Here is a 22,878-nt window from a genome sequence, read left to right on the forward strand (position 1 = left end):
AATCACCAAATCCATCAATAAAGACTTGGTGGTAATGTTCTCTCTTTTACTTCACAGGTGTCCTTGAATGGCCATTTTGGACAAAACTGGTTGTGGTGGCCATCGGCTTCACGGGAGGTTTGGTCTTCATGTACGTACAGTGCAAGGTCTACGTTCAGCTGTGGCGCAGGCTGAAGGCCTACAACCGTGTGATCTTTGTGCAGAACTGCCCCGACACGGCCAAGAGGCTGGAGAAGAACTGCTCCTGCACGGTGAACACGGATGCCAAGGACGCCGGGGCAGTAGTGCCTGCCTTACAAACGGGGACCAACGCACTGCCACCTTCAGAGGGCGGCCCCCCCGAAGTCATACCTGTGTGATGGGGCCAGCCGGGAGCGTGTCACTGGAGTATCGCCTGGCCCTCAGCCACTACAAGTGACAGAAGTGATCCTGAGTTAGTCACCCTCATTATCTTCTCTCCTCTTTCTGACTCATTTGTCCTTTCTTTGCTCAAAAAGAAAGGAGAAGAAACACCAAATGATCAGGATCCCATGAAGCAGTCTCAAGTGTGAAGAGAAAATGTGAAAAGTTGGCTGGAGAACGATTTGTGAGACAAGGACCGCTGGAGCAAGGAATGCTTTCAGGCAATGAGGAGAGACTAACTGGACAGACCCATGAGTCTTCACAGTAACAGGGCAAGGTCAAGAATACAGACTTGAATTGCAACATGTCTTTCTTCTAGGGCCTTGTAATGTTAACTCTCTCATCTGGAAATGACAAACACATTTGGTTTTAAGCTTGAAATTATCTGCATTATCCCTAAGGCACATCAGAAGCAAACTCAAGATGCATATTTTGATATTCATACTTTGACAGCTAACAGGTTTTATGGCTATAGTGGAGTCCAGTTGTTTTGACAGATGCATGTTTTTAAAATAGATGCAATACACATTTCAAGATATTAATACTTGGAATTATGTTTAAATCATGATTTTCAGAGATTTTGGGGGTTAATTAGCTCTGTTAAATACCCACAGAAGCCTTGTATACTCCACCTGGACCCTCTAAAACAGTGTTGTCCAACAGAAATATAATGTGAGCCACAAATGAAGGCCACATATGCAAATTCAGATTTTCTAGTAGCCCCATTAGAAAAAGTAAAAATAGGTGAAATGAATTTTGATAATATATATTATTTAACACTATATATACCCAAGTTATCATTTCAATGTCATCAATATAAAAAAAGTATTGAGTTATTTTACAGCTCTTTTTATGAACCAAGTCTTCAAAATCCAGTATGTTTACAGCATAGCTCAATTTGAATTAAACTTATTGGCTAGTGCAGCCCTAAAATTAGAGACAAAGCCTCTGCTTCATTTAACAATTGAATCTTTCAAAACAGCAGCTTAATTCACTTTTATTCAAAGTATCACAAATACTATTTTACAAAGCACTAAATTAATCAAATTAAATATCTTGGTTAAGAGTTAGGTGAAGTTACCACTAAATTAATCAAATTAAATATCTTGGTTAAGAGTTAGGTGAAGTTACCATTTCTCTAAAGGGTGAAAAAACAAAACTACAAAGCAATCTGACTGTGGTAAGTTCTGAAATTAACTTATTTGCTACTATGAAGCACTTATAATAGGGAAAATAATTTACAAACGTACCTTTTTTTTTATGAGGTGTCAACTTGACAGATGAGTAGTTATGACCAAGCATTAGACTGTGTTTTAAAAAGCTGACAGTATTTCCCTTGCTCAGCTGGGAGGCAAAAATATTCAACAGATTCTGTGCTAAGTAATAAATTGAATTGTTTAGGTTTGACAGTTCAGTTGATTATTGTATTCTTTGCATATTCATGTAAAACTGAAATGTGAATGACATAGCAGTGAGCTAGATTAATGATTATAAATATAGTGTGGCCTGTTAAAGAGAGATGTCTTACATAAAATGAGGTGATTTATTTTTGCTAGCTGTCGTATTTATTATTGTGAAAAGGCAACCGTGATGGCCATAGAACCAAAGCATGGGTATCGTATTGCACAAATCTGGGTATCACATTGATGCACTTTGTAATTGTCAGTGGGCTTTTTCAAAACTCACACGTTACCATAGGGAAAGAAAAGAGAAATAACCTTTTACTGAAGAGAAGTCTGATTCGATATGAGTAGTGGCTGACACTGAGTCCTAATAGTCCCAGTTCCTAGAAATAAAGCAAAGGTCAACAGTATCAACTTTGTGTGTGTGTGGCATGTGTTTGTTCCTGTATATACATGAGAAAAACGTCAAGGTATTCAGTCAGGCAGGAAACAAAAGGTTAAATCCATCTTTCTTAAAACTTGCTGTAGGAGTGCGGAATGAAGGCACAGGAAAAACTAAGTTGAGGCAACTAAACTGGACCAAAATTTCTGCACAAATAAAGACATAGTGGTGTAATTAAAAATATATGAAGCTTAAACAACCTGGACTTTGTATTAACTCCTTAAATTTCCATTTTCAAGGTTTAAGATAAATGCACTCATGGATAATGAAGCTTTAGGGGATTTCACCGTGGCACCTCACCCAAGGGATTAAATGTGATTCATTCTTTTCTGATAATTTTCCTAAGCATTTTACTAATCCATTTCTCCTGAGGTTTAGCAATGGCAACAGTTGTTTACAGATATTCCTGAGGGAACAAAATCTAGCCACCAGCAAACAAAGAAATGTTGATTTCTCTTTTGTTTGCTCTGTAAGGAAAAGGATTATTTACCTGAATTATACCATAAATACCATTTAAATTCTGTCCAAACTTTAGCAATACAGGTAAGTGCATAATTTCACAGTGGAAGACGATTGGCTTAATAAGTAATAATTTATTAAGGGGCATACCAAACACTAAGAAATTCTAGAATGAAAAGTAAGGATAAGCATTACTGTATTAATGATAAAAAATGACATGGTGTTTTAAAACCATACGTAAATTCTCAAAATGAACTTGAATAGGCTTTGACTTTCTTGAAATGAGAAAATAATATAGCTCCCTAACACATTAAAAGTCAACATTTTTCTGCTATTCTTTAAATTTAAACACTGAACTCCTGAATTTAAATCTTTAAAAGTTTTCCTGTAATGGCTGTTGGTAGTTCAAACAATCTGAAGTAACTATGTGCATTTAAAACCTAGTGTCGATTCTTTTCTTTTATGTTCTGTGTGGCAGTGGTACACTTGTCCTTTCGAGGACCGGGTTTGGCTTTGTGACAACACTTTTGTGGACTGGATATGCCCTTCAAAAAGAAAAACTGCTCTCCGGAATGGCAATTTTTTGAAGCATGCTCACCTGCTTATGTAAGAAATAAAATGGAATTGCAACAAAGAATGAAATTGAAGAATAAACTTACAGTTCTGCTAAAACCTTGGCTTTTTATCATCATGAATCTGTGGTATTATCAATACCAGAAAACATACATTTATGCTGTTGATTTTTTTAAAGAACTGTCACTCTAATTGTGTAAAATCGAAGATTAAATTGTAAAGAAATGAAATCCAGTATTTTTTTTAAAAGTGAAGCCCAAAGGGCAATTAAACTTAAGTACAAACAAAATGTAAACAAACAAAACAAAAATGTTCCCATCGACTTGGGATATAAAGCAATGGAGAAATAAAAGGAAGACAGGTATATATATACTCCGGAGTCTTTCAAAATGCCCTAGGATTAAATCTCACTCCGAGCTTGTTACATGTGATTATAGTCCCAGAGATGGCCACATAGTTACATTTATCTTGTTTTGCAAAAGGTCCCTAAAACTATCTATTCTCACTCCGAGCTGCTGTTACATGTGATTATAGTTCCAGAGAGATGGCCACATAATCACACTCACCTTGTTTTGCAAAAGGTCCCCAAAACATCTACTTATTTGGGCTGGAAAACTAGCTCATTAGAGCAATGACATCACTAAGATACTCTAATTGTCATGGAGGAGAGGTGGGGAGGAAGGTTTTTCCATCTGCCTGACACAATTTCCCTTTCCTTGCCATGACAATGAATATTTTGGAACGAAGTAGAGCTCTTAAAACTGATCATTATCATTATGGTAGCTGTCAAATGATAATTGTGTAGGACTTACTTACACTTTAATGAAGAAAGATGAAAATTAGTTTTCTTTCCTTAAGTCAGCCCAAAGGTGCTATTTTACCTGTCAATACAGTTGAAAGGAAGTACTGTTATTTTGGGCTGCAGTGTTTCCTCCACATCTGAAGAAAGCTCATTTGAAACTGCATTAAAACAAACAAGGAAAAATTATTTTAACTGTGTGCAATTTGGGGGATTGAGCATTTGTACTTTTTTCGGTTTTACCTAATTCTCTTGCATGAACGATTTACTGTTTTGTGAATAATGTGTACTAAGACAAAGTAAGGAAGAGAAAATAATTACCTGTGAAAAACAGACTTTGTATATTAAACAAGTGATCCAAACCTTTGTTGTGGTTTCTGTATTTTTTGCCTAACTTACCTGGATTTCTGCAGATTTGTATCTGCAACATTCAAACAGCCTTGAGTTCTTAAGATTTTTTTTTTAAATATATAAATTTATTTATTTGTTTTATTTTTGGCTGCGCTGGGTCTTCGTTGCTGTGTGCGGGCTTTCTCTAGTTGCGGTGAGCAGGGGCTACTCTTTGTTGCAGTGCGTGGGCTTCTCATTGCCGTGGCTTCTCTTGTTGCAGAGCATGGGCTCCAGGTGCGCGGGCTTCAGTAGTTGTAGCTCATGGGCTTAGCTGCTCTGTGGCATGTGGGATCCTCCTGGGCCAGAGATCCAACCCGTGTCCCCTGCATTGGCAGGCAGATTCCTAACCACTGCGCCGCCAGGGAAGCCCAAGTTCTTAAGATTTTATAACAGTCTGGGTTTTTAAGCAGGGTCTGAACATATTTATATAAACATAAAGCAACATTCATTTTTAAGTTAAAATCATAACACTGTTTTTGAAACTGAAAATGGGATTCTCATATAAGAGAATAAGCTAAACAGCAAACTGTTGTGTAGAGACAATTATTTACCATAATCAATTCAAGTGTAACTTGAAGTTCTCAAATTATTTATTTTCAACTCAAGTAAAGACAATTAGGCCACTGCAGTCATTTCCTCATCTGTGTCACTTGATTCATCTTTCAGTTCCAATTCTCCTAAATCTCTGTCTACAGCTGTCACAGGTTTCTTCTTACACTTCTTAGGCACTGCATCATTAGCACAGATTTTTCTCATTTTAATGTTTGGCAATTTCTTCAGATCAAAATCCCATTCCCTAGACAAAAGAGAGAATGCAGAGGGGTGGTGAGGGGTGGTGAGGTAGGGAAGTAATAAAGTCAATATTCAAAACTAAGCAGAAGAAAGTTTACAAATTTACAGCAGATTGAAATGCACTAGAAGGAAACAATATAAATGCAGTAGAAAAAAAAATGTCCCAAGAACTGAGGTTTGCTTTTTCCATACTTAACTGAACTTTCTCATTAATCTACAATAGCAGTTAACTGCACAGAGAATTCAAAATTTCCAAAGCAATGCAGGACTATATTAGGCAGAAGTTACAAGCAAACTCCGTTCCATTCTTTTATTCTCCCTAACCCAAACACTTCCCTCTATTAGGACATATATGGTATCAAGAATCTCTGAAGTAGGAACTACATCATCCTGGAAAATCTCCAAAATGCACAGTCAGAAAAGGTTTTTCTTTTCACACACAATGGTAAATCACAAGTGTTTTAGTAATCAAATTTTTTGGTTATAATAGGAAACTTTTAGTTCTTCAACCCCAGCTTTTCTGTGACAATCCTATGTTCAATTACTTTAAGAGCAATGTGAAGATTCTTCTGAGAACTGAACTCTGATACTAACAGTCTAGGCTAATTTCTTCTCATTTCTGGCTTTCTCTGGGAGAGGCAGAACATACACTGTTTTAGGAATAAAGAGAACATTTATATATCTGATTACTTAACATTACAGGCAAAAAAAATTAATGTATAATCAATCTTAAGCTCCATGTACTTATAAATACATGTACCTAGGCTACAAAGTGAACCACTTCTTAAATATGATCAATGAATTCTATTAGAGCGAATATTTTATGAATATTAAATATCTTCTATGAATTCAGAAGTATAAAAATATAAAATAAGCTTAAGGGTTTCAAATAATATGGACTTAAATGTATCTAATTTCAATTAAAATTTCAGACTGATCAACATGGTCTAGCTAGTATCAAAATGATTAATAAAAATTATGTTCTAAAGACAAAGAACCCATGTTTGAAAACTGAAAACAGGAAATCCTACTCACTGGTCTCTCGGTCACACAGCACTATTAGACCACTGGGGCAACTGGTTCTTTATGATTTAACCATTTCCCCATACCACTTCCCACTAGCCACCTTCTCCAGAAGGGGGTGCTGCAAACAGTATGGGGACAGGACTCAGCCAACAAGTCTGCTGCTGACAATTTATCTTTTTAAATAATAACAACCAGAGAGGAACAAGGATATCATGTTCTTTAAGTACTATATTAAAGAATTTTAAAGTATTTTGAAAAACAAAAGCACCAGGTCATTATCATTTCAGTGTACATCAGGCATCTCAAACAAATGCTAAACTTAGGAAAATTCTTACTTCAACTGATGAAAGAGGAAAGGTTAAAAAGAACCTCCTAATTTTCTTTTAGCTCTAACGTCTAGACTCAAAAGGTAAGAAAGTTTATCTCTTATGTATTTTACTTGCAGCTTCAAAGAACAAAAGAGACAGACTCACCTAAAAGTTTTCAGATTACCTGCATTTAAAATGTCTGGAATCTCTGGAAAAGAAAATAATTTATATCTCTTAGGCAATGTTTTCTATGATAACATTTATAGTTTCCTCATTTATTATCTCAGAAACAATAATAACTGACAGACAAAAAGAACATCCAAAGAAAAACAAAATTTCGAAGCATGATTATAATGCTATAATGAAAAGTAAGTTTTGCAAGCATAAAGGACTTACTTTATAAGAAGGTGATTCAAAAAGAACACTATTAAATAATGTATTCTACCACAGAATCTATAAAACAAACCTATCAACAAAATAAACTCTGTCCTTTTAGACAGTAAAGGTGCCTGGCAAATTCTAACTATCAGTCCCCTACAACAACATGCTCAGTTGTTTTACATATTTTCTTGGTGAAAGGTGCAATTTTTTCAAGCATATAGTTCGCTTTGGCAAGGTAGAGTTTGAGGAATGCAAGGATTATTAAATATTAAAAAATACTATTAAAAATGTAAAAACTTTTTCAAATAAACTATAATCAATAGAAGTTCAATAAAGTTCAATAAAATTTAAACCCATTTTAAATGAAAACTAGGTGTATGACAGCTCCTTATCATGATTAGAAAGTGGATCATAAACCTATATGCATGGGTCATCCATGTTGCTGGAACACAGAGGCATGTTTAACAAAAACTGGAACACTGCTGCAAAAATTCTGGCCAATGGATAAAATATTAAATAAAATCCAGTATCAATTAATGAAAAAGATAAAAATGTTTGACATGACTGTATACTGACTTTTACAATAGCTTCAGAAAATAAGAGTATGAGTACGAGGGGTCAGGTGTTTAAAAGGTATAAATTAAGCACAATTGTTTTTTTTAAGAAATTCTAATAAAATGAGTCAGGAACAGTTATACCACCATGGAGCAAGAGGGAGAGATGTCAGTTATCTTGTCTTCTCTGAACCTGATCAACACAGCATTTGGTGACAATCTGCCCACATGTTTCTAGATGCTTGTAAACTTGATAGAGTTGACAAAGTTTTTTTCACCAGATACATTCCATGCATCTGGAATAAGGACTGTGGCATAACTGGAAGACGAGGTCTGAGTTTTAGCACTGGCTCCACCACCAGCAGATGTCTGACCTGGAGTGTGCTGTCAATTACTGTTGATTAACCTGGCGGCTGTAGGCTGAACAGACTGAGCACAGAGACCACCTGGGAGGCTGTCATGATGGCAGAGCTGAGATGGTGGTGGCTCGAGCCAGAGGTGCTGGGGGCAGCAGGGCAAGCCATTAGACTCTTAAGTATATCCTGCTGATGAGCTGGGTGTGGAATGCGAAACCGTCGGCAGGGTTTCTGACACGAGCGACGGGGCAAGTGGTGATATCACTGATAGACACACGGAGCTTGCAGGAGAAGCAAGTTTTAGGAGAAAAGCTGGACTCTGCTTTGGGACATAAGCTGGAGATGCATGTAAGACATTCAAGTAGATACTCTGAGAAACCCAAGTTTGATAATGCAAGTCTGGAGTTCTAGCGACAAGTATTGAGAATATAAATTTGGAAGTTATGAGCATTTAAATGGTATTTAAAACCACAGGACTGAATGACATCAACTCAGGAAATTCATGTAAATAGAAAAGAGAAGAGGCCCAAGGACAAGGACCTGGGTCAATATTTAGTTTGTGAGGCTATGAGGGATTCAACTCAGGACACTGAAGTCATGGTCAGTTAACCTGGAGGAAAACCAGGGAAGTCAGGGGCTTCTACCCCAAATAAAAAGTGTGACAAGAAATCAAGGGATCATCTGTATCGAACACTGCAGAAAAGTTGACTACATGAGTGCCCAGTACAGGCACTATGTGTCTTAGCAACTTAAAGGTCATTGGTGACAAGGGCTTTTAGTTGAGTGGTGGCTACAAAAGCTTAATTAAGGGGTTCCAATAAAAATGGGAAAATGAGGAAATGGAGACTACAAGCATAGACAAACTGAGGTGAAAAGGACACAGTGGCCGAAGCTCTCCCTCAACCTCCTACAGTAGGTTCTGTGTCAGGCACTTGATACGTGACATCTCATCTGACTTTTTTTTTTTTTGCCATACGTGGGCCTCTCACCGTTGTGGCCTCTCCCGTCGCGGAGCACAGGCTCCGGACGCGCAGGCTCAGCGGCCATGGCTCACGGGCCCAGCCGCTCCGCAGCATGTGGGATCTTCCCGGACCGGGGCACGAACCCATGTCCCCTGCATTGGCAGGCGGACTCTCAACCACTGCGCCACCAGGGAAGCCCATCTCTTGACTTTTAAACAACCTGGGAAGGAGGTGCACTATTTACCTCTATTTTTAAATAGAAGGTAACAAGGCCAGGGAGTGGGTGGGAAGAAACTTGCCCTGTTATATAGTAAGCTGTAAGGGTTTAAGTCCAGATCTATCTAGTTCTGAAGTTATTCTGTTGTTTCTTCAGTGAAGACACTCACTGCTTAGGAATGATGTGGAGGAACTGCCATCTACTCAGGGCTCACAGTGTCACTGAGGGTAAGTGCCTGATGCCAACCTTCCAGCTGTCGAGGCATATGCTGCGAAGACATCCAACTCTATGGATCCACCTACGGCCAGACTGACACAGCTCCAGCAAAACAACTAGGTGAGGGACCAGGCTCCTCCCCCACGAAGTTCCCCTATTAGAAAGCCCTGGGGAACGCAGATAACTGACCACCTGAGTGACCCCGTTCCCCCTGCTGGCGCCTTTATGAAGAGTGAACCCATGAAACCCCAGGCATCCCGCCTATGACCCTAACAAAGGCAGGGCCCCAGGTCCCTGTTCCCTCCCTCTTTCTCTACTGGAGACCTCGCTGTGTGGCCCTCAGGCATGTCCTGTACCATCCAGGACTTTTAAGCACTAAATCTTGTTTTTTTCAAAGCTCCCTGCTGGTTTTTGCTGAGGTGCACCCTACAATCACAGTAAGAACCACGAGGGTGGGGTCCAGCCACAACACTGGCTCCAGTGGGGAGAATGCCTGTGGAGGCCGCCCCAGACCTTCCTGGCGCACAGCATCACTATGCACAGGCTGGGACTAACACAACAGTTACCCACAGGGTATCTGCTTCAGGGCCCTATTGTTATTATTAAAATTTAAAAACCTAATGTTGCTTTAAGCATTTCATTTACTGTACTTCCCAAGCAAATCCACACAGGAACGCCTACAGGGACCAGGCAGGGAATGTGAATGAAAGAAGGTTTGGAACCACTGAATGCTCAAATCTAAAAGGGACAGTCACTACTTTGCTCTAGCAGATGACGCTGCCAGACCACCGCATGTTTTACGAGAAGCCAGAAATCTACATTTTTCATGTGAAATCAGCAGATTTTCTTATACTGACAATTAATAAGCCAATCAAACACCATTTGCAGGCCATGTAGCCCTTGGGTCATCACCTGACTTTGGGCTTTGCAAGCCCTTACAAGTGCCCTCTCCTCTCCTCCTAAGCGCCTTTCTTCAGACAGTGTTGTTAAGCCCACAACATACTTGTCTTCAGGAACTGTAAGAAATGCTAGTGCTAAGAAAGAAAATTTGATTTCTATAATTTCTCAAGAAATGCTGCAACAAGTATAGCTCTTTACTACAAGACTTACAAAGACAAGAGGACACAGTACTTACTCTAAAGAAACGTCGATGTGGTTGGAGACGGGCAAGTAAAACTCTAGAACAAAGCAAATCAAGTACACTGGAAGGGAGAGGAAAACCTTACTGTCACAGTAGAAAGATAAGTCACTGTCAACACTGACAGTTTGGGGAATGTAGGAGGAAAAAAAGGATGAATTCAAAAATTATTCCAAACACTCAAAAGGAAAGGAAATCAAAGGAAGAAAATCAAACTAAACTAAATAAATAGAATAAGTAAAGCCAAATATGACTAGAAAGAAGGGAAGGTACGCTGAGAACACACCAAGCCCCGTACTGCCGCCCTCCCGCTCCTACCGAGGCCGCAGCCCCTGTACTGCCGCCACTCTCGCTCCGTGGTCTGCTTGATGGCCGCCTCTCGGGCGCAGTGCCGCCGGCCCCGCCTGGCCTTGATGCTGTTGTGTAACTCAATCTGCTCCAGCTCACTGCTGAACCGATTTAAATACCTGAAAAACAAGAAAATGATCTGACTTACAGAGTCTCTGTTTGGCTTATATTAGTTCATTTAAAAGATAATCTCCCCCCGCCCCAAAAAAACCCCACCATAATCCCCAGCCTTCGCCTGTCCCTGAAGTTTTTATATTCCTCTGAGTTCCTTAAGCTCTCAGACCTTCTCGTGGTAACTTAACCATTTTCAAAATTCCTGTGACCACATCAAAGCCTGCCATTAAAGTGTCTGTTAAACAAACTCCGTATCCACGTACTCAGCCACCTCCTGGACATCTCCATCTGGCTTAACATGCCACCCCTGGCCTTGCCTCCGCGCTGCCCCTAGGCGCCCCCTCCCGACCCGCTCCATCCCCTGGGACAACCATTCATCCAGCTGCCCAAGTGAGGAATGCGAGTGCCCCCCCTGACTCCTCGCTTCTCTCCCTTTTACGCCACATCTAAGTCTTCATTAAAGATGGGGACTTCCGCTTCCTTCAAAGGTCTGCACTCTTTCATTTCTCTTCACCACACTGCTCCCACCATCACCTCTTGCCTGGACTGCTTCATCAGCCTCTCAGCAGTCTCCCAGCCAAAGCCTGCCCCCTCGTCCATTTTCCTCATTCCTCCAACTGAGACCTTTCTAAAGTTTAAAAATGTGACCATCGCAGGTGCTTGCTGTAACTATGTCTCCCACAGTCCTTGGATAAAGTCCAAACTCTTACACTGATATCTGAAATCTTTCAAAAGCTGGTTGTTTATCCTACCTGTCACAATTCCCTCCTTGAACCTATTATTTCAGTCTTATTAAATGTCTGGCAGATCACTAAATACGTTGCTCTCACCCCGGGCCTTTCAGATCTTGTTCTCTCTGCCTAGAGGCTCCAACTACCTCACCTCAATCTGCTAACCCCTATCTTTAGATGTCAGTTTAGATGACATTCCTCCAGGAAGCCAAGAAACTGGGCTAACTATCACTCCGAGGCCCAGAAAGGTTACAAAGCTACTAAAATGGCTAAGCTAGTGTAAGAATCCAAAGTCTTGATAACAAAGCTCATTTGCTCATCTATAAATCCCGAACAGAACTCTGAATCTTGAAGAATCAAGCTGGGGAATTCCTGTTACTGACCCTTTGCTCATAACATGCCCAGTGTTTACCTTTCAATTAATTCACAAGCATCTCTCTTTGAATATCCTACTTTTTTGGGATCAAGATGATTTTGAAACCACTGCAGTTTTTCACCTATAACAACAAGTACCAAGACAGTTTAACACCACAAGTCATCATTCAAGCAGAGGTAGTCATTATAATTTTCAACATCAATGTGTTTAAAACAGTATCAAAATTTATTTCAAAGTTAAATATAAAGTTTTGTGTGGGCTCAAAGCTAACTAAATCAGTCTGTCAGAAATTAAATTGTCACATTTTAATTGGGGCAAGAGACAAGGGTAGGAGGGACGCTTTTCTGTATATATTTCTTATCCAGTAAGGATACAAAAAATTTAAAAAAGGAAAGAACACTCTTAACAGAACATGAAGTTCTAGGTATTTATAAAGCAAAGGATAGAACTTATCCGAAATAACAAAAATGAGAGTCTGATCAGATTAATGAAGAAGATGACATCTGCTGAACATTTAATAAGCAGCAGTCACTATGTCAAGACCTTTACAATCTTATGAGGATTATTATTATTATTATCTCCATTTAGAAGAGACAGGTTAAGTAACCTGTTCAGGGCCTCAAAGTTAGTAAATATCTTAGGCATACAAGATCTGCCCTATACTGTGCAGAATGACTGACATTTATAATCACGGAGCTGACAGACTTCATCCTTATGAGTAAATCTGACCATCGGGGTGTCACTTTCAATTAGATTTCTCAATATTACAAATCAAGAAATGGCCCTACCCAGGATTACTGACAAACCGTTTAGAAATACTATTCTATTGCCTGATAAAGCATTAGAGTTAATGGTTCAAATACCTCTCATTTTGGTTATAAAGCCTAATAGCCACTCTTCTGAAATCTCAGACTTGTCACACACACAAAAAGACTAGGACTTGTCACACACACAAAAAGACTATGACACTGAGATACAGACTGAGGATGTATATATTCACATCATTAAATATGAATTGTTATTTTCAAAATCCTTCATAATTCTAATGGTCAGGGAGCTAGAATTAAAATTGAGAGAGAGAGAGAGAGAGACAGGAAGGGGGGGATGGATAAAAACAGGTAGGTAGGTACTAAACAGTTTCTAGAAAACTGAGCTAGATATTATTAACAGTTTGTTCTCAGAGCTTATTGATTGATTTTATTTTGTTTTGATCAAGTCTGGTAGAGAAAATTCACTTAGATAAAAATAGTATTTTACTAAGAGAGTCAAAAGAAAATAGGTATAGAGAAGAACTTCAAATAAGTATATCCACTTACCAATAAGTTTGAGACGTAACGCCTTTTCATTCTTCAGTCTTGGGAGAAAAAGTGTGTATGTGTCAGAAAACTTCCAAAGCAAGTTTTAAAAATCTGTCAAAAGCAACAAAAACTACCCAAAGAACCTTAATTCAAAGATCATTCTTTTATGCATATGAAATTAATTTTTAAAAATTATTTTGTTTATTTATTTGGTTGCACTGGGTCTTAGCTGGAGCAGGTGGGCTCCTTAGCTGCGGCACGTGTGCTCCTTAGTGGTGGCATGCGAACTCTTAGTTGCGGCATGCATGTGGGATCTAGTTCCCTGACCAGGGACCAAACCCAGGCCCCCTGCATTGGGAGCACGGAGTCTTAACCACTGCACCACCAGGGAAGTCCCGAAATTAATTTTTTTTAATGAAGAAACACTGAATACCATGCTTCTCTTTTAAATCACTGGAACAAAATTCTTAGAAATGCACAACCTGCCAAGACTGAATCAGGAAGAAATAGAAAATATGAACAGACCAATCACAAGCACTGAAATTGAAACTGTGATTAAAAATCTTCCAACAAACAAAAGCCCAGGACCCGATGGCTTCACAGGCGAATTCTATCAAACATTTAGAGAAGAGCGAACACCTATCCTTCTCAAACTCTTCCAAAATATAGCAGAGGGAGGAACACTCCCAAACTCATTCTACGAGGCCACCATCACCTTGATACCAAAACCGGACAAGGATGTCACAAAAAAAGAAAACTACAGGCCAATACCACTGATGAACATAGATGCAAAAATCCTCAACAAAATACTAGCAAACAGAATCCAACAGCACATTAAAAGGATCATACACCATGATCAAGGGGGGTATATCCCAGGAATGCAAGGATTCTTCAATATACGCAAATCAATCAATGTGATACACCATATTAACAAACTGAAGGAGAAAAACCATATGATCATCTCAATAGATGCAGAGAAAGCTTTTGACAAAATTCAACACCCATTTATGATAAAAACCCTCCAGAAAGTAGGCAAAGAGGGAACTTTCCTCAACATAATAAAGGCCATATATGACAAACCCACAGCCAACGTCATCTTCAACGGTGAAAAACTGAAAGCATTTCCACTAAGATCAGGAACAAGACAAGGTTGCCCACTCTCACCACTCTTATTCAATATAGTTTTGGAAGTTTTAGCCACAGCAATCAGAAGAAAAGGAAATAAAAGGAATCCAAATCAGAAAAGAAGTAAAGCTGTCACTGTTTGCAGATGACATGATACTATACATAGAGAATCCTAAAGATGCTACCAGAAAACTACTAGAGCTAATCAATGAATTCGGTAAAGTTGCAGGATACAAAATTAATGCACAGAAATCTCTGGCATTCCTATACACTAATGATGAAAAATCTGAAAGTGAAATCAAGAAAACACTCCCATTTACCTTTGCAACACAAAGAATAAAATAGCTAGGAATAAACCTACCTAAGGAGGCAAAAGACCTGTATGCAGAAAATTATAAGACACTGATGAAAGAAATTAAGGATGATACAAATAGATGGAGAGATATACCATGTTCTTGGATTGGAAGAATCAACACTGTGAAAATGACTCTACCACCCAAAACAATCTACAGATTCAATGCAATCCCTATCAAACTACCACTGGCATTTTTCACAGAAGTAGAACAAAAAATTTCACAATTTGTATGGAAACACAAAAGACCCCGAATAGCCAAAGCAATTTTGAGAATGAAAAACGGAGCTGGAGGAATCAGGCTCCCTGACTTCAGACTATACTACAAGGCTACAGTAACCAAGACAGTATGGTACTGGCACAAAAACAGAAAGATAGATCAATGGAACAGGATAGAAATCCCAGAGATAAACCCACGCACATATGGTCACCTTATCTTTGATAAAGGAGGCAGGAATGTACAGTGGAGAAAGCACAGCCTCTTTAATAAGTGGTGCTGGGAAAACTGGACAAGTACATGTAAAAGTATGAGATTAGATCACTCCCTAACACCATACACAAAAATAAGGTCAAAATGGATTAAAGACCTAAATGTAAGGCCAGAAACTATCAAACTCTTAGAGGAAAACATAGGCAGAACACTCTATGACATAAATCACAGCAAGATCCTTTTTGACCCACCTCCTAGAGAAATGGAAATAAAAACAAAAATAAACAAATGGGACCTAATGAAACTTCAAAGCTTTTGCACAGCAAAGGAAACCATAAACAAGACCAAAAGACAACTCTCAGAATAGGAGAAAATATTTGCAAATGAAGCAACTGACAAAGGATTAATTTCCAAAATTTACAAGCAGCTCATGCAGCTCAATAACAAAAAAACAAACAACCCAATCCAAAAATGGGAAGGAGACCTAAACAGGCATTTCTCCAAAGAAGATATACAGACTGCCAACAAACACATGAAAGAATGCTCAACATCATTAATCATTAGAGAAATGCAAATCAAAACTACAATGAGATATCACCTCACACTGGTCAGAATGGCCATCATCAAAAAATCTAGAAACAATAAATGCTGGAGAGGGTGTGGAGAAAAGGGAACACTCCTGCACTGCTGGTGGGAATGTGAATTGGTACAGCCACTATGGAGAACAGTATGCAGGTTCCTTAAAAAACTACAAATAGAACTACCATATGACCCAGCAATTCCACTACTGGGCATATACCCTGAGAAAACCATAATTCAAAAAGAGTCATGTACCAAAATGTTCATTGCAGCTCTATTTACAATAGCCCGGAGATGGAAACAACCTAAGTGCCCATCATCAAATGAATGGATAAAGAAGATGTGGCACATATATACAATGGAATATTACTCAGCCATAAAAAGAAATGAAATTGAGCTATTTGTAATGAGGTGGATAGACCTAGAGTCTGTCACACAGAGTGAAGTAAGTCAGAAAGAGAAAGCCAAATACCGTATGCTAACACATATATATGGAATTTAAGGGAAAAAAAATGTCATGAAGAACCTAGGGGTAACACAGGAATAAAAGACACAGACCTACTGCAGAACGGACTTGAGGATATGGGGAGGGGGAAGGGTGAGCTGTAACAAAGCGAGAGAGAGGCATGGACATATGTACACTACCAAACGTAAGGTAGATAGCTAGTGGGAAGCAGCCGCATAGCACAGGGAGATCAGCTCAGTGCTTTGTGACCGCCTGGAGGGGTGGGATAGGGAGGATGGGAGGGAGGAAGATGCAAGAGGGAAGAGATATGGGAACATATGTATATGTATAACTGATTCACTTTGTTATAAAGCAGAAACTAACACACCATTGTAAAGCAATTATACCCCAATAAAGATGTTTAAAAAAAAAATAAAATAAAAATTTTTTTTCCTGCTCTGCAATGACTAAATGATACCTATAAAACAAATTGGTTTTGAGAACACAAAAGAAAGCTTGATTATATTTTGTAATATGCAGAATACTTGTGCACAAAATAATGAGGACCTTCTAGAAGACTGAGTGCTGCCACCAAGACCAAAATGCATCACTATCACCTTTTAAACTTCAACAAGAACAAAAGAATGTTTACTTTTCATCCATTTGATAAGAATTGTAACAAAGAAAAAGAACTCATTTACTCTCAAAAAACTAGTCTAGGTGATATATGCCTCCTATTATTGTTATTCTTAATTCTAATTCATTCAGAAAAGACCTTTGGATGCTAGCTTTTGCAACACTTTATGCTAGCCACTAGGGATACAGCAATGAAGAAAAATAAATCCACTGTCCCTGCCCTAACAAAGCAGACCAGATTTACCCTCCCACTTAAAACAACTAGAAAACTGGAGAACTAAAATGAAGCCTTTTTAATAAAAACTTTTTAGCCACAGAATGGAGAAAATATTCACAAAACAATAACATACTTGCATTAAGAATATACAAATAGTTCTTACTACCTAACTACAAACAAAATTCAAAACCAAAAGGAAAAAGATTTTAACAGACTTTTCAACAAAGACATAAAAGTGAACAAAAAGCACATAAAAATATATCATTAGTCATAAAGAAATACAAATTAAAACCACACTGAGATACTACTGTACACCTACTAGATTGGCTAAAATCTGTCTTAAAACTGAAAATACAACATGTTTGAGAGGAAATGGAGTGAATGTAACTCTTACACATCACTGGGAAAAAAATAAAATGGTACCATCACTGCAGATAATTTTTTATATACTTAAACATTATCCCCACCACATGACTTCATTCTTTTAAACAATTTCTTAAAAACTCAACTTCTTATTTACTTGAACATATATCTTCTGTATGACCCAGCAATTCCAGTTCTAAGAACTGAAAGAAAAATGTTTTATGTCCACAGAAACACCTATACCCTAATGTTCATGGCAGCTTTATCAAAATGTAACAGCAGGGTTGATACTCTTTGCTTAAATGTCAGCTAGTAACAAACTAGGCTTTGAGGGCCATGTGGTTGGTCTGTCATAACTACTCATCTCTGCCACTGTAGCCTCAAAGCAGCTGCAAACAACGTGAAAGGATTGGGCATAGCTGCTTTCCAATAAAACAAACTTTTTTTACAAAAACAGGTGGGTGGCCACTTAGTTTGCAGACCCTGAAAAGAGCCAAAAACTATAAACAATCCAAATGACCACCAACAGGTAAATGGATTAAAAAACTGCATATATCCATACAACGGAACACTACTCAGTAATAAAAGAGAAAGACAACAAATTTCACAAACAGTATAATTGAAAAAATCTGGCACAAAAATTACATACAGTATGATTCCATTTACATGAAACACTATGGAAGACAAATCTCATCTACCAAAATACAGAGCAAATCAACAGGTGCCAAGGCTAGGGGCGGAGAGCTGAGACTTGACCGGGAAGAGCTTTGGAGAGGATGAAAATGCACTATACGTACACTGATCACAGTGGTTATACCACATATTGCCAAAACCCAGACGCTGTACGCTTCAAATATGTCTGCTTTGTCGTATCTTATTTATACCGCAGGAGAGAGTCTAGTTAGAAGTCAAGTTTGCTACAGTTCTGAATGAACGCACTGGGAGCCTGAACTACAGTGGGGTGGAGCTGCGATGAAGAAAAGAAGAGAAATCTGAGACTGATTCTCAAAAACAGCTGTTTCCTAGATTCTTACCCATTACACTTAGCTTCTCTCTGTTGATTTTCCATATTAAATAACCTTCATTTGCTATCTAGAGTTCTTTGCTACATACCCAATGGGACAAAATATGAGAGTAGTACACAGCAACAAGATGTCACTACGCTGAGAAGTCATAAAATAAAGCTAAAAGCATGATACAGAATAACTCTTTGCTGCCTATAAACTGTGCCCCACTTGAAATGTGCTAGTCTTCAAACCACACTAGTTTCTATGAATAGGAACAGAAGCAGTATTTCATACAGTCCTAAACCAGAGCATTCAAATGCTCAAGATGAAGAGCATTTGGCTCTACTCTGTGCTGCTACCACGCGTGCAGTATCTTCAGGTAATCAGGCTCCACCTCTAAGAGTCTACCTGACGAATCCCGCAGCTCTACGCCCTAACAATATCCTCCCCCACCTCTCTCACTCCCTAAAAATAAATCTTAGGAAGTAGCACAAAGAACCCTGGATTCTCTGTTAAAGAACAGAGACCAGACCCTCCAGCTGCCTGGCTACCCTTCCTCCTTGTAACACCAAGTACCTTCGGCAGGCAGGCACTACCAGGACGTGGTCATATCCAAGATGGTCCCCACTGCCGATTCTTGCTGGTTTGATACTCACGACCCTCTCCTCCCTGAGCGTGGCTGGACCTAATGACTCTTTTCTAACAAATAAAATAGTGCAACAGTGATGGATGTCACTTAGAAACGACGTTGCAAACGTTGTCTTCTCTTTCCTTTTTTAAACTGAGGCAGTAAACGGCGCCTTTATTCTGAGGCTAAGCGGCAACAGACTCCCTCCCTTCTAACTGCTCCGCCCTCCATTGGGGGGGGGGAGGTAGGGGAGGGAGACAGGCGGCCGCCCCTCCTCTTCCCTCCCACCCTCCCAGGGTTCACTGTCACCCCTCTCTAAAATCACCCTCCTCTCTTGAAAGCTCTTTTCCCCACCAAAATCCCTAAAGGCTGGGCAAGGCTAACCCCTGCTTCTGCAGTAGGTGGAGCTGATGCTGGAGTAAGAACTGGGCCGGCCCCACCTCTTTCCCCCACAGCCGCTCACTGGGAAGCTGTGTGTGCCGGGCGGTAGGGCGTACAGGCGCTTGGAAGACCCTGCTGACCGCCTCCCACCCGGGCCTCTTCTCACCAGCACAGTCTTCAAAGCACGGTGGGAACGGGGCACGGGGTGGAGAAGGACAAAGGGCCCTTCTTGAAGAGAGCTGTAGAGAGGGGCAAAGGGGATCCCAGCCCAGGGGGGCCCACGGGGTGAGGAAGGCGGAGGACTGGCAGCAGGCCCCAGAGCCTGAGCTGGGGGTCGGCCCTGGGGACGCGGGCTGGGTGAAGGGCACGTCACCTCCCTGGCTCGGGGCTCCTTCCAATCCAGACCATGTGACACCAATGCCCCACCATTTCCTTCGCCTTCTTCACCAGCACTGAAGGCCATCGGTGGTGGCTGTCATGAAGGACCCTGCAGGCATCTTGCTGGAACTGTCACCCCCTCTCACTCTATCTCAGAGCCTTTGCTCTGGAGGACACATGCTGCCACGTGGTGAGCAGCTCACGTGGTGAGTAGCTCACGTGGTGAGTAGCTCACGTGGTAGGGAACTGATGTCTCCAGCCAACAGCTGCCACAACAGGTCTGTCGACCACCATGTAAATAGCCTGGAAGCAAAACCTCTCCCTATCAAGCCCTGCGATGATGCGGCCCCAGCCAACACCTTGACTGTAACCTTGCGAGAGACCCTGAGCCCAAAGCACCCAGTTAAGTGGCTCTGGGATTCCTGACAGAGGAACTGTTTTTGTTTCAAGCTGCTGAGTAAAGCAGTACCTGCTAACTATTTCTTTCTAAGACATCACATGCACCTGACGTTCAAGGCCAAGTCCTGTTGGTACCTCTTCTATCATCTTGCTTACAGCTGCCACTACAGTCTGAGTATCTTGTCACCAGCCATCTTTTGAAAATATGCAATTCTCCATTTCTGTCTTGCTGGAAGTACTGCTCTAAGGCAGGGAGATGAGCTGCATTTCAAAATGCTATTTGTGACCACGCTCCCACTTAACTGAACAGGACTCACGGTCACTGATGCTGCTAGTCATGACAAGTGTAAGCCTGTTTCATAAAATGTTAGACACTATTAAAACTGTACATTTGTTTGCTTCTGGGGCCATGACTGCTACACTGATGACTTCTTTAAAATAAATTAAGAAAAAAGAGAAAGCTCAGCCTGTTTAAAACATCACCCAAGCACAAAAAATTAAATATTGTTCAACTCTGTACTATTAAAATAGAACCTTGGCCAACAACAGAACTTCTTTAGGACAAGTTTTATATATGAGATTAGCATGTTGTTCTGCTTTACCCTTAGGTAATTTTTCTGTAATGCTGACTGTAAATCAACATTAAATCAGTGCATAAGATCCTGAATATAAATAACAACATATAAACATCACAAGTATTTACAGTGAACTGAAGTACTTAATCATATTCTAAAGCGTTATTTCTGAAAATACTGCATGTATACCACTGGTACTATGTAAGGTAACTTTAGGTAGTTCATATACAGAGAATTAAATAATCTTTAATCAAATGGTAAGCAAGTTACTTTTCCCGTCATTTTCTTTGCACCCTTTCCGATTACATTAAGGAGAAAACTTAGTTTAATGTCAGTTCATTTTACAAGTCTTCCAACCTTTGCCAAATCTTTCCCCCAAAAATAAGCAAACATGCCTCAAGCTCAAACCACTCAGGGAAGACAATAGTATCTACTTGGTTTTAACAGAGATAAAATGTCTCCTTTAAAAACAATATTTGAGGGAAAATTATTTTTAAAGAATATAATTAAAGAATACATCAATGCCTGAACCAGCAGCAACAGCATCAATATTACTGGAAACTTGTCAGAAATGAAACATCTTGGCCCTGTCCCAGACTTTCTGAAAGGAAACCTCTAGGAATGAGGCCCAAAAATCTATTTTAATACACCTTACAGGTGCATCTCATGTATACCAAAGTTTGTGAGATACTGATATAGGTGATAGCAAAATCATGTAAGTAGTATATCATGTCAAAAAGGTACAGAAAAGAGAGGACCTTCAAGATGGCAGAGGAGTAAGACGCGGAGATCACCTTCCTCCCCACAGATACATCAAAAATACATCTGCATGTGGAACAGCTCCTACAGAACACCTACTGAACGCTGGAAGAAGACCTCAGACCTCCCAAAAGGCAAGAAACTCCCCACGTACCTGGGTAGGGCAAAAGAAAACACAGAGACAAATGAATAGGGACGGGACCTGCACCAGTGGGAGGGAGCTGTGAAGGAGGAAAAGTTTCCACACACTAGGAGCCCGTTCGCGGGCGGAGACTATGGGTGGCGGAGGGGGGGAGCTTCGGAACCGCGGAGGAGGGCACAGCAACAGGGGTGCAGAGGGCAAAGTGGAGAGATTCCCGCAGAGGATCGGTGCCGACCGGCACTCACCAGCCCGAGAGGCTTGTCTGCTCACCCGCTGGGGCGGGCGGGGGCTGGGAGCTGAGGCTTGGGCTTCGGTCAGATCCCAGGGAGAGGACTGGGGTTGGCTGCGTGAACACAGCCTGAAGGGGTTAGTGCGCCACGGCTAGCCGGGAGGGAGTCCGGGGAAAAGTCTGGAGCTGCCGAAGAGGCAAGAGACCACTGTTTCAGGGTGCATGAGGAGAGGGGATTCAGAGCGCCACCTAAATGAGCTCCAGAGATGGGCATCAGCCACGGCTATCAGTGTGGACACCAGAAACGGGCATAAGACGCTAAGATTGCTGCCGCAGACAAGAAACCTGTGTGCAAGCACAGGTCACTATCCACACCTCCCCTCCAGGGAGCCTGTGTAGCCTACCACGGCCAGGATCCCGTGATCCAGGGACAACTTCCCCAAGAGAAAACACAGCACAGCTCAGGCTGTCGCAACATCCTCCTGGCCTCTGCCGCCACAGGCTCACCCCACATTCCCTGCCCCTCCCTCTCCCAGGCCTGAGTGAGCCAGAGCCCCCGAATCAGCCACTCCTTTAAACCCCTCCTGTCTGAGCAAACAACAGATGCAAGAGGGCAGCTTAAATGCAGAGGCGGGGCCAAACCCAAAGCTGAACCCCAGGAGCTGTGCAAACAACGAAGAGAAAGGGAAATTTCTCCCAGCAGCCCCAGGAGCAGCAGATTAAATTTCCACCAACAACTTGATGTACCTTGCATCTGTGGAATACCTGAATAGAAAACGAATCAGCCCAAAATTGAGGAGGTGGACTTTGGGAGCAACTGTAGACTTGGGGTTTGCTGTAAGTGACTGATCAGTTTCAGATTTTTATGTTTTTATCTTAGTTTAGTTTTTAGCACTTGTTATCGTTGGTGGACTTGTTTATTGGTTTCGATGTTCTCCTTTTTATTAT

The 22,878-nt window shown here is 40.5% G+C and overlaps 2 protein-coding genes across 3 annotated transcripts in view; one reads left to right on the forward strand and one right to left on the reverse strand.

Annotated features, from left to right (window-relative positions):
* The window catches only part of MARCHF1 (membrane associated ring-CH-type finger 1), an 843,574-nt gene extending 839,803 nt beyond the window's left edge, over positions 1 to 3,771 (forward strand). For both annotated transcript variants that reach the window (XM_067737026.1, XM_067737025.1), the window contains one exon: positions 58 to 3,771. In XM_067737026.1, the coding sequence (XP_067593127.1) occupies positions 58 to 359 (302 nt within the window). In that variant the 3' untranslated portion in view covers positions 360 to 3,771. The remainder of the gene's footprint in view (positions 1 to 57) is intronic.
* Positions 3,772 to 5,040: 1,269 nt separating this feature from the next.
* Positions 5,041 to 22,878, reverse strand: part of TMA16 (translation machinery associated 16 homolog) — a 43,939-nt gene continuing 26,101 nt past the window's right edge. Inside the window, exons 3-7 of the mRNA XM_067737027.1 lie at positions 13,304 to 13,341; positions 12,024 to 12,108; positions 10,737 to 10,885; positions 6,760 to 6,802; positions 5,041 to 5,264 (exon numbers count right to left, since the gene is read on the reverse strand). Coding sequence (XP_067593128.1) covers positions 5,084 to 5,264; positions 6,760 to 6,802; positions 10,737 to 10,885; positions 12,024 to 12,108; positions 13,304 to 13,341 — 496 coding nt within the window. The 3' untranslated portion in view covers positions 5,041 to 5,083. The remainder of the gene's footprint in view (positions 5,265 to 6,759; positions 6,803 to 10,736; positions 10,886 to 12,023; positions 12,109 to 13,303; positions 13,342 to 22,878) is intronic.

Source organism: Pseudorca crassidens, chromosome 4 (genome assembly GCF_039906515.1).
Source record: "Pseudorca crassidens isolate mPseCra1 chromosome 4, mPseCra1.hap1, whole genome shotgun sequence".
Lineage (NCBI taxonomy): Eukaryota > Metazoa > Chordata > Mammalia > Artiodactyla > Delphinidae > Pseudorca > Pseudorca crassidens.